This window comes from Antrostomus carolinensis, unplaced genomic scaffold, assembly GCF_000700745.2.
Source record: "Antrostomus carolinensis isolate BGI_N321 unplaced genomic scaffold, ASM70074v2 scaffold51574, whole genome shotgun sequence".
Lineage (NCBI taxonomy): Eukaryota > Metazoa > Chordata > Aves > Caprimulgiformes > Caprimulgidae > Antrostomus > Antrostomus carolinensis.
In genome coordinates, this window is record NW_010312452.1 from 1 (window position 1) to 15,412 (window position 15,412).

Sequence of the window (15,412 nt, forward strand, 5' to 3'; positions counted from 1 at the left end):
CCCCAACATTCTGTGATTCTGTGATCTGCATGGCTATTGCTTCATCAGTGATCTGCAACTGCCAGCTTTTGCAAAGGCCCAGTTTTAAACATGCTTAAAGTGCAGACCAAGAAAGGTGGATTTTTATTTCAGAAGTTTTCCTTTTGGTGAATGGGGGGAAGCACCTAGCATTTGGGCTAATGTGTTATGTGACTACCTAGTGAATTAGCTTCGTTTCTATTCTGTGGACTACAGTATGTAAGAAGAACAGAAATAACGGTGAAAATAAAATCTTGGTCTAGCTGAAGTTTTTAAGAGTATTTTTATGCTCTGTAATGAAATCCTGAATTTTATTTTTGGCTGTCTTATTTTATTTGTGCCTCATATTTTAGGCACAGTAATTAAAAAAATGGAATAACTATCACATTGAGGTGATGTGCGCTTTCTGATTACATTTACTATTACATTTTTTTGTTCCTAGAGAGTAAATCAAAAGGCCTCCAGTGGGTGATAGATACAACCATTGCATATCCCAAAGGTGAACCTTTAGACATCCAGACTTGGATTCTTGGCTACCGACAACCAACAGTTACACACGTGCATTACAGGTAAGAAATAAGCCTTCTATTGTTACATTGAACTTAAATGTTAGAAACCAAATATTCACAAATCGGTAACAGCGTCTTTCAGGATGTGAGAAATGAGTAGCAATTTTTATGTGCATCTCACACAGTAGAACGACTCATTATCTAAACATAACACAATTTTCTTTCAAAAAGATCAGCTGCCATTCCATATCTTAGCACATTTCAGTTTTTGACTAGTGTCCTGTGGCTGAATATATGTATGGGGAATATGTTTGATGGTTAGGTCAGCTTTTCCACTTTAATGCTAATGTGCTGCTAAACCCAACTTGTGGGTTTGTTTTTTTTTTTTTAAAATAGTGATAACAAAATAAAAAGCACTGTGTTATTAAATAACAGGTTTCCTGAGAGGTTATTGTATACTGCATTTAACTTTCTGACAAAGAAATGACAGCTTTTTCAATCAAAGCATACTCTTAATAGTTGAGCAGAGCAACACTCTGGAAGTAGAAGCTAATCTCATTGACACCTAGGATGGGATGCTATTAAAACTTTTCTCCTCAGCAGTTCTTTTTCTCAGGACCAAAACTAATGGAGAGAGAAGTTGCATTTTGCTTTTGGTTTGCAGTTAATTGCAAGTGTGAAATATCCAGAAATATTTTAACACTCTTCCTATACCAAATAAGTTTATTTTATCTCAAAATTGCATTATTTTGTCTTAATTCCCTTTTGCTGATTTGGGGAGCATTTAGACTTTTACAGTAAGCTTTTAGATACCCTTATGTGGATCCCCTGGGTGGTAGTCTAACTGGGAATGACCTTCTCCAGCATCACTGCTGTGTCAGTGCTGTGTGATGCAGAGTACAGGCTGCTCACTGGAGCTCCTTTCCGCAGCCGCGTTTAAATCTGTTGCTGCTTTTTATAGAAATCTGCCTTCCAAGTTTTTCTGAAAGTGAACATATTTACACTCTAATTTATGTAAGACATCATAATATCTATTGTGCTTTATTCAGGTCACCTTAGTACTCTCTCAGATATCTGAGATAATTGCAAGTTGAATGTATTTAGAATTTTACTAAACAGTATTTCCAAAAATGCTTCCTTAAAAAAGGAGAAAGTTCTCTTAAGTTGAATTAACTTCCTGCTTCTAAACATGTATATTCAAAGCCTATTTTTGAGCATGAGCATAAAGATGATGTAACTTTGTGTTGAACTTGAATGTTACAGTTCATGTAGTACTAAAATTCTAAGAAAAAATGTTATGAATTGTTTATTTGGGGGTATAGGTGTGTTGTTTTCTTCCAGAGGGTCTAAATCACTGGTTTAATAGACAGGGATGAGACTCTCCCTGTGATTTTTCTTTTATTATTTTTAAAAAATTTTTTAATAACCTCTAGTTGTTATGGCTGACCCTGTAAAAACATTTGAAGTATGCCCCAAATGGAAACTGATGCGGCGACATGTCTCTGAAGGCTGAGAGCTGGATGTCGCACCTCTGAAATTAGAACTGAGTGTCTTGGTTTTAACTGAAGCTTTGGCTGACTTTCCACTCCTGGTAATTCTTAAATTGATACATCAAGTTTAGGCACGTGTCCTCTGGACTGTAAGGGCTCTGGCTGGATGCCAAGTAGCAATTCTTAAAGACTCATTTAACAAAGGACCCTGGCCCTGACAGCGGGCGGTAGCAGCGAAGGTGAGGGAAGGCAGCCCACGCACCATCCCTCTGCGCATGAACACGCAGTGTCTGTAACATGTTCTGAGCAGGTGTCACTTCTGGGTCACTCTTCTGGTAGGTGCTGATGGAGCTGGCCATCCTGAACTTGTCTAGTACCATTTTTAACCTGCTTGTACTTAGACTTCTGCGATTTCCCATGGCAAAACATGTAACTGTTCTTGAGGGTGGCACCTGGGACCACTTTCTTTTTTGCTTGTGTTAAGTTCTCCACCTGATGCCTTCAGTGGGGAAGGGATGCCACCCTGTTGCCCATGACCTGCCAGTGGTGGATGAGTGACCCCTCAGTGGTGCTTTCAGTGACCCATAATTTTACAGAGCTTTCTCATATCCTGCCTTAGCTGTCCCTATCCCCCTCCCAGCCTGATGACTCTTCATCTATTTGATGTCTTCTTACACAAAAGCTTTTCCCTGATCATCTTGTTACTTTTGTCCACACCTTTTCTGGTTCTGCTGTAACTAGTTTGTGAGTTGACTGACAACCTGAATTCCCCCCAGTGATTTCAGGATCACTTACCAGAGTAATAATAGCTCATGTTAGAGGCTATGGCAGTGTATGCGTAGCTGCTGGTGCTTTTTTTTCCTTCCCCAGTGTCCATTGCCTTGCATTTACTGGTGTCTAATTTCATCTGCAACTGTTGGACTTCATCTTTAAAAAGATGGAAATGTCAGAAATGTTTTCCAAAGATGGAAAATGTCACAAGTGTTTCTGCTTTTCTGCATTTGACATAGATGTCCTCTGTAATTTTAATGAAATATATATCGAGTATGTCTGGATTTTGGTTATTCCCCCCTTTTCCTTCATTTAGTGCAATAAAATTTTGCTTGTTGTTTGTAATTTGGAATGTCTTGGGAAATTATATTTGAAATAAATGGAATAAATAAATTTTAAGGGTAGTTTTTAAATAATTGAGGAGAGAGAAAGTTCTGCATTAGTCTGTGTGCTCTAGCACACTAGTTTCTCACCTGTCATTTCTTTCAACTGAGTTATAGCAAAAACCAACCAAACAAACAAAACCTTTGGGAAAAGTAAAGAATAGTTTTGACCAGATGCCATCTCATTTAAACATGCTTTTTCCCTTTTAGAGTAGTCTCCCTTTTAGAGTGAGGTATTGATGTAGGACAGCAGTGGGGAAACCGTGCTACTCGAACTGGAGCAGAGGAGACTGCAGAGCCTTTTTTGTTCTGGTCGCTCAGTCAGTCCTTTCTGCTGTTCCCCTTGGCCACAACCTGTCTCTTTCTGCCTTACAGTCTTTCAAATCTCCTTTTCTCATAGCCTGTCCTTTTACTGCAGGATTATTTCTTTTTCATCCTACTTAGGGAGCAACAGAGTAGTGTAGAGGACACAGCAAGCAGCTTTATGTTTTCATTTTTAGATTGTTTTCTAGCTGATGGAAATGGCAGAGAAGGTTCAGTTTAATCCAGTAATCTTTTTTTTTGTTTGAAAGCTCAATTTTGATAATGAGTTGAAGCTTGCTTTTCAAACTTGAATTTTCCATACGAATGACATGTTTTTCAGAAGTTCATAATTAGGCTAAGCTGTGGCCTCATTTTCCCCGGGATGTCAAAAGACACTTCTATAGAAAAAAGGACATTTACCAAATTTCACATTCTTCAGAACATGAAGGTGTGAGAACTTATCATTTTTTCACTGACAGGCTTATCTCAAAATTCTTTGGAAAGTGCTGAAAAACTGGGTTTGGTCTCTGAAACATAATACTCAAGGAAAATATCTAATTAACTTCTTCCAAGTCAAATGGCACTGGGATTTTTGGGGGGAAATTTCAACCCATCTGTTAAAGCAGTAAGCACCAAAAAAACCCACCCAACAACCAAACCAACAAAAAAACCCAAAACAAAAACAACGGTTGGAAGGTGCAAGGCATCTCTAACTAGAAGCATCACTATGAGACCTGCTTTCTAATGAGTCTGCTGGAAAGGTTTGTTGGCTCTTCTCAGAATGGTTTAGCTTTATGCTTTGGTCATTTTGTGATATGTATTGACCATAAATCCAGATTCACTGCAGGTACACTCAGCGAAAATAAGCTGAGTGGTTTGGTGTTTGTGTGGCAAGTCTGCATACTGGCCACTATTCTCAGCTCCCACAGTGAGATTTTTTGGGATTATTAATTTTCTTCTTACACCAGTCACTTCTTTATTCTGACTGACTTGGTGTTTCTCAGATGTTCTCCAAGTTTCTCTAATGGCAAGATTTCCCATGCGCTGCAGTTCTGTTGTTAAAACCCAAGAGCTGAAAAGACCCTGGGTATGAAGTTTGTTCAGTGCTTACCTCCCCCTCGCTCCAGAACAGTGTGGGGTTGGGGTTTTTGCATTAGCTTCCTGTTGGGTCATACCCTTGTGTGACCATCTCCCGCGTTTGCAGTGTGTGATAGCGATTGTGGTGTCGAGGCCCTGAAGCCAGAGCCAGCTGGGGATGGCTGCATTTATCCTGCATGGAAGTGCCACCCTGTTTCCTGCACGCTCAGCTCTCTTTGTGCCGTAATGCGGACGAGTACTATGTCACCTTTCTTTCTCGTACCAGCTTGTGTTCCGTGCGGTGGCTGAAACCAGCTTTCTGAGGAAGTTCTTTTTTTTTTGTGTCTACATTGATACAGATTTATTGAAATAAACTAGAGTTGGAGCTATAAATAAGATGGAATACATTGTGGTTGCTGAATGAGTTCTGCAGAAACGTCTCTGAAGGGCATCCAGTTTAGCGATATAATTTAACAAGCTTTTCTATGCGCGTAACTTCTTTTTGCTCTTGCCTGAGGTCTACCAGCAGCCTCCGTCATGCTGAGTTTATTTAAAGTGTTATTGAAACAGTAAATAATATTATGATTTGGAAGGTGTAGGGGTAATAAAGAACTTTTAATTAATGGTAGGGCAGATGATGAATGGCAATTAGTACTTAAAGGTGGTATCTATGAACTTTAGAATTTTAATACAGAATTAGAGGTTCTTTCTCCAATAAGGACCATTTAAGAGAGATTAAATGTTTCTGAAAATGACGTTGTTCGAGAAATGACCTATCAGTAGGTAAGTCTCCACAATTTCTTATGTATGCCAACATGTCTTTGGCAGTCACATCTCGAGTTTTTTTAACCTTTTCTTCTTTCCTGGACTGTCATTTATGCTGATATATTCTGGTCTGGGACTTAGAAACACATTTGTGTAGCAGTTTAAGAAAGTTGCTGTCCCTCAGTCAACTACGTGGAGTGTCCCGTGGCTACTGTCACCTTGCAGGTGCAGATAGGTGACCTCCAGCTAGAAGCTGTCGTTACATTACTCAGGCAGCTTTGTAGACTCCCATCACTGTATGTCTTTACTTCCACCACCACTTTTAACTTCTCAGCATACAGCCTGTGCTGGCACTGCTTTTATTGAAGTTTAGCCTCCTCCCCACCTCCCTCTGATGACAGCAAGGCAGCTGTTCCCATGATGAGAAGTGCGACAAGGAAGTATTTCCATTCCATTTTAATTTTCTGGTCAAGTTACCATATCCAGTGCTATTAAATTCCTTGTTTGCCACACCAGGAACAAAGACACTTTTCTTTTCATGCAATGTGAGGTTAATTTTGCCCAAAAGCTAGAAAGATTTAAGAGCCCAAGACAATCTAGAAGCTTCAGATATTACATGTTGACCTTGTTCCTTGTCAGGACAGTTCTGTGTGGTGATAGCATTTTATTTTCCTGATGAGATCAGCAAACTGTTTTCTTTTAGTGGCATTCTTGATGCTAGATACCCAAAGATGGGGTAGAGCCAAGATGGTTTTCAAGCTCTGACCACATTGACAGCTGTTTACATAGCTCATTGAAACAAAGGAACAATTGCCTGCATCTTTTAACCATGGACCTGGCAGCTGAGGGTTGGGGATGACCCTGCTCCAGTTAGAGCAGTGGCTTTCCACTGTTGTTTTAGATCATCTGTGTAGAGAGTTTTGGCAAATTAGACTTTCTCAGTTATGTTTCTTGAATCCAGTCTCCTTAAAGAGGATATTCTTTTAAAACAGATGCTAAAGGAGCCCTCTGATGGGCAGAGAATGATGGTAGTGGCAGTATGTTTAGTATAAATACAAGGGGGTGGTTTAGCTTCACTTTATCTAGTACAGGAGGGGCTTGTTCCAGAGTTTTAAGGAATGTTTTGGGGGTTTTTTTTAACATTTAATCTCTTGATTTAGCACAGTCATTAATAAGAATGTTAATCTAAAAGTATATTTGAAAATGCTTCTAAATACACTGACACCTTTGCTAAATTGTGACAGCCAGTGGAGCGTTATTGGAAAACCAGTTGTTTTCCAGTCTGCATTAATATTCATTCAAAATGGATGTAATGGTGATTGCTTCTTAAACTTCTAGGAAGTTTAGAATTCAGAGATTCAAGTATTCTGGCACTGTATTAATTGATACAAGAGCCTGGATGGGTTCAAGCAGGGAAGTGGTGTGCAGTGTTCCATTAGTCTCTCACAATAATGGTATCACTTACACGACTTTGCTACTCCATTAAAGTGCCAGCTCATAAATTGTTTCTAATGAGTATCTTGTAAGCTCTTGTGATAATGTTTTCAGACTAGTAGGTACGTTATTGGAAAAATACCAGGCTTACCTCGGTTATTGAGCTGTAGAGTTGTTACCCATTAGGTAACTGAGAAGTGAGGGCGGAGGAGAAGAATATCTGCAGCTCACAATGGAAACTGTGTGTGAAGCCAGGTAATCCTAAACTTCTGTCCTGAGCCCACACACCCGTTCTGTTAGTTCTGAACCATCTTCAGACTTGCGTAAGCAAGCATCTGTCCTTCAGAAATATACTGCGAAACACAATATTCTGCTGCCGAGTCCTTTTATCTCTTCAGAGCAGATAGGCAGAAGAGAGTAAAAATAGTGCTTGGCAACTCAGTTGTGTTTGGGGACAGAGTCTAAGTCTTTCTTACCCCCCACAAAAATGGTCCTTTCTTTGTGGATTTTTTTACTTACCTCTGCGTGGTTTAATTTTAATCTGCTGTACAAAATCTGGGCTTCAAGATAAAGTAGTTCTTTATTACCTGTCTTTGTCATTTTTCTTAGTATGCATGCTGAGGACTTGAGCTACTTACTGGACCACCAACTATTTAATGTTTGTCTTTGGCCAAAGACTTTTCTTCAAACTGTATTTTACCTGAGATAACCATTGCTAATTACTGACACAGGCTTTATTAAAACGCAGAGAACTCCGCACTGTGAGAAAGATGTAGGCAGAATTGTTACAAAGGCTACAGAAATAGCTGAGTTCATGTTGATGCCAGAGTTGGAAAATAAAAATGTTCATCTCCTTATATTGAAGTTATCTCTGTGTACCAAAGCACCGTTATTTTTAATTCACTCATTAGAACAATGCTTTGTTACTTTTGTCCTCCACTTACAGCTTATTTTTCTACACATCAAACTGAAAGGAGGAGGTACAAATAACTTTGCAGCAAAGCAAGCAAAGATGTTGAAAGCAGTAACAGCAACAAAAGCATTCTTCAGAAGTGTCCTATTTCTGTAGTCTGACATTCCCATATCTGTTCAGACGCTTCCCACATGATTGTGGTGTTACTTCAAATTCTTTTCAGTATAATCAATCAAGACTGTGTTTAAAAAGAAATGAAAAATCCACTAATGAAAATCGAAGCATGGTGTAGATGACAGGATAAACATGAGCTCACCTGAAAAAAACCTACAGTAAAGATCTAACATTTCAGAGTATGAATTTTTCAGGCTAGACTGATACACAGATCTCTTCTGCATCGGCCTCCCAGTGAAACACAGCAGATAGATACATAAATTATTGTATATATCAAAAGGCACTTAACATCTACTGATGGGATTTTACAGTTACTATAGGACTTGAAATTATCTTTTGAAAGAAACCCAGTGAGATATGGTGGGTTGTTTGGGGATTTCTGAATGTATGTATATCAGTGAATTCTGCCCTGGATGTCTGATTTTCTAAGTAGACCTTGTATTCGCTGTAGAAGTACCAAAACATCGGTAATTGTTCCATTGGGGTTTTTAAAATGGAGCAGCAATATTTGAGTACACTTCCTTGCATGGTTGGTTTTCAGTGTAAAACCTGCGTCAGAAATTTCAGACAAAGATGCTGGCATCCTTTGAAAAGCAGAGGACTTGGTTTTCTGGGATACAGAAGAGCTGTTGGTACTTAGTGGTGATGTTATGTAGCTTCTGCCTGTTGAAGAACCGTTTCTTCAAAACTGTGGATGAACCTTCTCAAGTCGTTTATGTCTGTCAGTTTCAGTACGTGAACTTCATAGCTTCTTGGTTTGTATTTTTTAAGGATAGTCATATAGTGTGGTGGTATTCTAGTTAAAAAAAACCCCCAAACAAATGGCAGCTTAGTAGCACAGCATTTGACAGAAGCTAATAATGCCTTTGTCTTCTCTGTGCATCTGGCTGGTAACCTGGAATATTCCAGTTTTGTATCCTTAATACCTATGTGACCTCTGAATTGGAGAGAGAATGAACCATGCAGTTAGATTTATACCAAACTCCTGTTCTCTGTTTTCTGGGGTGGACTGGGGCAGAGGAAGGAGTTTTGTTCTTCCCATACAGATACATTTCCTAGGTTTAATTGTGTTTGTTTCTTTGGTAGGATTTTTCCAGTTAAAGATGTACCTGCAGAGCCTGAAGCTCTGACACACTGGCTCTACGAACGATTCATTGAAAAGGAGGATCTCTTGACACATTTCTATGAAACAGGTAGGATGATATGTAGCAAAGAGAATTGTGCTTTGTTAATGTCTTCTCTTACAAGGATCTCAAAATGGTTTAAGAACCATACATTCTTCACACAAATACAATAGATATAACTATCAATATTTTCTATGTGGCAAAAAAAAGTATGATTAAGAAATTATCTAGGAAAGGTAAATTACCCAGGTAACATTAGAGTAGGGTCATGTTTGGAAGCTGGTGCATTCAAAAAGGATCTGAGGAAATCCTCCTTTTTCCGCAACAACATATAGTTCAGCTGTGAAACTTGCTGCCCGGGTATTTCAGTAAGTTGGAATAATTTAGCAAGATTCAAAGAGGTAGTGAAGATTTACATGAACAGTAAAAGTATTCAGAGCATATGTTAAGTTTGGAGGGGATATAAAACCTTCAGTGTTTAAAATGAGCGAGTTATTGATTAAAAGGGATTAAATAAATCTCTTAGGTGAGGCAGGTTATTTTATCTGCTTAGTGCAGCCATTTCACATGTTCCTCTGGCACTTGTACTGTTAGAGAAAACTGATCTAAGTCTGCAGGTCTAATCCAAAACCATGGTCCTCTTCTGTTTCCTGTTAAACTAAACAGAAAGGTGCTGTGTTTGGAAGGATCTGTAAGAATTACAGAGCATAAAGCCTCCGGAGTCTTAATCTGCAGCCCTGTGCTGCAAGTACTGGCCTCCCTGCTGCGAGGTACTGAGGATCACTTCTATCATAATATACTTGGAATGTTAATGGAGCAGAGGAATCTAAAGAAATCTAGGGCATTAATAACATTACTGAGGGGATTCTGGCAAACATGATTTAAAATACCAGGTAAATACTTTGAAACTATAGCTGGAAAAGAGTTTCCTCAAAGCTCTTTTTCTTCCATCCAGTTGGTACTGAAGTATGTCATGGGTGTGTGTCTGTCTGTCTGTGCGTGTGTGTTGAATTCACAAAAATAAATAAATAAATAAATAAAAAGAAAATCCAGAAGGGCAGAAATAGAGTTTTATTTATACATACAGGAAGGGAAATTTATCAAACATAGACTGAGTAGGAAGACTCCAGACGAGATAATGCAGCTTGTCTCTGAAGAAAAATCATAGAATTATTAGCAAGTAGCTCAGTTGTTGAGGGGGGAAAAATATTCAGTCTCTTGAATGAACTGAGTTTAATATTCCAGAGTGACTATGTTAAACAAAGATGTGACTTCTCTTAGATGATTTATTGCAAAGACTGCTTTAATTCGGTTTTGAGTGCTTAATTTATCAATGGTAGTGCTTAAAAAGATTAATAGAATCCTTTAACAACCCAGAGTTGTATTTTACTTTGTGAAATACTGCTGTCACTCATCCATCACTGATGGCAAAAACCAGACCGTGATGATGACCGTGCTATATAATTTGCATCCAAATGCATATTTTTTATTTCATTAGACAGTTTGTGAATCTGTTTAAAACTACAAGTGTAGTCAAAAGGAGGTAAGGAATTCTTGTTATGGAGAAGTTATTTCACAAATACCATTAAAATCAGTCATACCCAAAAAGTCTAACTAGACCGGAATTTCAGAGTATAATGAATATAATCAGATTTATTCATTGAAATTTGCTTCCAAAATAGGGTAACTGGTTATAATTTGCCAATGTAATCAGTATGAATTAATAAGATGTGTTTTAAATATAAATGCTATGAACCTTATTAGGCATAAATTAGCATAATTTAAAGTTACCACCATTTATGCCAGTTGAGAACTTGCTTGCATTGCTTTTGTTGGCTTACTGCAAAAGTGCTGTTACTGATTTTGGAAACCCCTTGGAAAAGTCCTGTGGCCTCAGGTGAGGGGAATCCCTGAAGCTGCTCAAGAGTTAGCTTTGTATTGACCTGTTACCTTGTCCCAAGTTGGTGTGTTTTTAAGACTTAGGACTGCTTCAGGGTTTGTTTTGGTTTGGGGTTTTGTTTTTTCTTTTCCAATACACACTGCTTAGGAGGAACTAATCTCAGTTGATAAAGCTTACTTCATAAAGCTGGAGTAACATTTAATGCTACATGAAACTTTAAAAGTTTGTATTGACAATGTCATCGGTAGGAACACATACTTTGGCAGATTTTTATTTGGGAAGAAGAAATACCAAAGTCTAAAAAATCTTTTTCCTTTTTGCTGTATTCCTAAGTGTTAAGAACATTAATGGATCTGAGGAAAGCCTGTAATAGTAGACCTCTTAAAAACAAACAAAAAAAAGTATCTGCCTAAAATTTGAATATTAAATAGTCCCATCCTTTCTTACAGGTGCATTTTCCATGTTTCATTTATAAATTTTAAATCATTTATAGTTAATATCTGTAGGTACATGCAACACAAAGACTCCTATTTTAGCAGCTAGCAGAAAGCTTGTATTGGCAAGTTCATGATTTTTCTGAAGTCTTCAGGAGGATAACCTTGAGCACTGCAGTAACACAAATGAGATTACATTTAGCAGGACAAAAGCACTTGGAGACTATTTTAAAAAACCCCTATAAACTAGGAGCTCATCAGTTGGAAATGAGTAATTGTGCACTGAAGTTGCCATGCTCCTCGTTCACTCTGATCATAAGCCAGCTGGGTGTGATGTAACTAAGAAAGTAAGCGATGCCATCCTACGGGGCCGTAGGGGAGGATTTTCACTAGTGCTATGGAAATACTCTTCATTGCACCAGATCTGAAACCTCACCTGGAAATTCTGTGTATGGATCCATCATCCCCATTCAAGAAATATGAATTGAACCGGGAAGAGGGACAGATAATAGGTGCTAAGGTGATTAAGGGGAAGAAGGAGTCATTTCTGTGAAGGACAACTAAAAGTGCTTGGCTTGTCTCAGCTGGGAAACTGAAGGATCACTTTCTCTGTAAGATACAAGCTGGCTTGGGAGAGGAGGAGGGGGAAGAGACAGCTGCTATCAGCACCAAGGAAAAAGGAAAGTTATGTAAACCGAAGGTCAGTGTTGGCACAGGAGAACAAATGGGCCATGGAAGAACAATTGTAGTGTAGAGTGGAGGAACAGAAGCTTAGCGATGAGAATTACAGTGTGACAGATCTGCCTGTGTGTGAAAAAATGTATCAGCGAGAGGAGGATGGGACTTGTCAAGGGTTTGTTTTGTTGTTGTTTTTTCTTCTTTAGTTTTGGGGGGTTTTTTAGATTTTGGTTAATTTAAGAGTGTTCATAAAGGAAGAAAAGCTGTTTCGTAAATGCTTGATTGCAATTCCTCCACTGACTGCAGATGTGAAGCATAGAGAGAAGTTCCTGATGGTATCTAATTGCCCAAATTGTCGGGTTTCTAAGAGTCAGAATTGACACTGCTGTGTCTTTTTGAATCATTCATCTCTTGTTCTTCTATGAGAAGCTGTGACTCTGTAATCCTGCAGCAAGTACATTATCTTCTCTTCCCATTTAGTTTTTATATCCACTGTTCAAGATTAACAACGACAACAAGAAAAACGTGGTTCACATCATCTAGGCTTTGTGTATCTCAGTAAAATGTAATGCAAGTTATTTAATAGGCTGATGTAAACTTATGCCAACTATTTGCTTAAGATCATAAACCTCTGATGTATTCAGGCACATACAATTTAGTGTTGTAAGTCACAAAAGGTCAAAATAGGGAAAAATGAATTTTTTTTAATCATGTCAGCTGGATCTCCTGCCAGTCTTTCTCATCTAAACAGACATTTTTAAAAAGTCTTTCTGAAAAACTAAATAGCAAATTACCATGCTTCCTTAGTCTCTGTGACTGACTGGCCAAGGGGTGTTCAAACAACATATGGAAACTATTGGGTTTTTTTTAAAAAAGTGTGTGTCTATATGTACATACATAAAAGGGGAACCTTGAAAGCATATGTGTATTGCTTCTTCACAGTATGCAAGATCATTACCAAACAGCTATAAAGTTTGATATGGAGTCCATTCAATTTGATCATATGGACATTAACATAACTTCAAAAATAACACAGAAAACTTAGTTGACAGTCAAATCTCCCTGCAAAGCTTGAGGACGGCTGCTTTTAAGGAATGCTTTGAAGTTTATGCTTAAAGTTTAAGTTTATATCCAAATTAAATGAAAATTGTTCTTAATAATACAGCAAAGGGTTGGTTTTTTATTTTCTTGAAGATAACTGATAATGCTGGAGAATCTTTCAAAAGTTTAACAGCAGCAGTAACCAGTTAATTGTTTGTGGGCACTACTGCTGGGACAAACAGTGATGGTAAAGAATCCTTCATTACGGCTGTCGTTCCTGCTGCAGAAGCATTAAATGTGTTTTCTTTTCTCTTTTAGGAGCTTTTCCTCCACTGCAGGGTCAGACAAAAGCTATTTCTCGGGAGATGACCCTCAGCAACCTGTGGTTAGTCGGCATACAATCACTTGCGTTTTTGTCAGGCGGTATGTGGTACTGCATCTTTCAGTATTTTTATCATTGCCTATTTTAAAAGTGGAATGGGACCTGAGGACACAATGGGAAACCAGGCTCTTGCAAATGAGTATCATGTTGTATGTGCAAATGTGAATATTCAAGAGTAAAGGAAAATACTGGACAGACTCTTACCCCTCTTTGGGGAAATTTTAAACTCCGCTAAAAGTGAAGATCAGTAACATAGTGACCTGATGATGTATTATTTTAAGAAATGTCTGTATTTTTAAAAATGTATACTCTCACCCACACTTAAGCAAATTCCGCGTTTGGACAAAAGGTGCAATCGTACAACCACCGTAGAAGAATGTCTGTGACAAGAAAGCTCTGTCACCACAAGTATTTGTTGGCATTGTAGTTAGAGCTCAGAAAATTCAGCAACTTGTCTCTTCAGTAGTCTGTACAGCGTTGGTGTGGTAGAGGTTCCTCATTTGCACAACTTGTACTTTATTGCAACTCATTGTGCTGGAGTCAAAGATACTCGACAGAGCTGGTGGCAGTATCTTTGCGGCTACGCAGTCAGCAGTTGTTGTATTAGACACATTGATCTAAAACCAAGACCCAATATAAGATCCAGCATCGGGTGTGTTTCGTGAGGTATCAGTCCTCAAAAAAGCGTTGCAGCATCATGGTGTGATTAAAAGCTGTCCACATTTGATGAATCAGCCCATGCCTGCTGTGGTCTTACCATCAGCTCTCCGAATTCCACGTGCTACCAGTATCTTGTATTATGAGGAGACTTGAAAAATATAAAGTCACTTGGTTTATTTTCCCTTTGTGTTCAGAATGCATCTCAATGATCATTATCAGTTTTCAAAATGCACTTTTAAAGGTGAAAATACAGTGAAGGAAGACATAAAACTTAAGGAACAGGGGAAAGCTTTATCTGTCACACATTGGAAGCCAGAGCAACTCTAGCTGTTTCTGAAGGTCTGCTGGTGCTGCTGGTGATTTTTAGTCACCTTTGTATTTTGTATACTCCAGTCCAACCAAGGTGACCTTTGAGTGGTTTATAGAGGCCTTGTTCTCCCCCGCTAGTTGCAACAGCGCTAAATATACTTGTGGGAGAGTTTGAATAATTCAATGCCAACCATCTTCATGTTTTGCTAAGGAATAATAGAAAAAAAAAAATAGTTTCTTAAAAAGAAAAAGTAGGTATAATTGCTGTTATAAATCTATAGGGAGATACTACTGCAAAAAAAAAAAAAAAAGTGGTAAATGCTCTGGATAACTACATGGAGGGCAGTATTAATTAGCTCACCACTGTGCTAAAATCTTCTTGGAAGAAGGATGAGTTGAATTTAAAGGCAAACGAACAGAAGACGCTGTCAGAAGTGTGACATAGGATACTTTTTTGAAAGGATGTTGATGACGTACGGTCTTACTTCTGGCAGGTCTATTTGGCATTGTGTTTATGTGATTATACACAGATTTGGGAGAGCTGTTCCTAAAATAAAACTAATCTCTCTAAATACAAGCAGGATAGCTGGAACTTCAGATGTTGGCATGCTGCCTTGTACAGAGTAATTTTACTGAGAACAAAGTAAGCCCTCAGTAGTTTTGGCTCCGAGTTAGCAATATTGATCGCCCTTCTCTCTCCCTCCCCTGCTACATGAATCGCAGCGGGTGGTGTGCAGAATACAAAACCTAGCCAGTGGTTCCTCTGGAGGGGAGCTAAAAGCTTACCAAAATATGAGCCAATGCCAATTTCCCTGACTTAATGGAAAAATACCTAGTCAAATATGCCACCCCCATCCCCCAAAAGCAGTAGTTTTATCCTAAGGTAGCTCAGTGGGATAATTGCAAAATGATACACCATAGTAAGTTCTCCTGAACTGTGGGTCACCTCATTGACTTAAAAGAACCAGTACAGCCAAGAGGCAAAGGACAGCGTTTGCCTACAGCTTATCGTTTTAGGTAAGATACCGTCTCTGAATCCCATCTCTT

The 15,412-nt window shown here is 38.6% G+C and overlaps 1 protein-coding gene across 1 annotated transcript; it reads left to right on the forward strand.

Moving 5' to 3' along the window:
* Positions 1-460: 460 nt before the first annotated feature.
* On the forward strand, positions 461-14,610 carry LOC104524208 (acyl-CoA:lysophosphatidylglycerol acyltransferase 1-like; the record flags this gene model as incomplete). Its single annotated transcript, XM_010167005.1, has 3 exons — positions 461-587; positions 8,924-9,030; positions 13,333-14,610. Coding segments are annotated over 3 exons (386 nt in total), but the record flags the coding sequence as incomplete, so codon positions are not given.
* Positions 14,611-15,412: the final 802 nt, after the last annotated feature.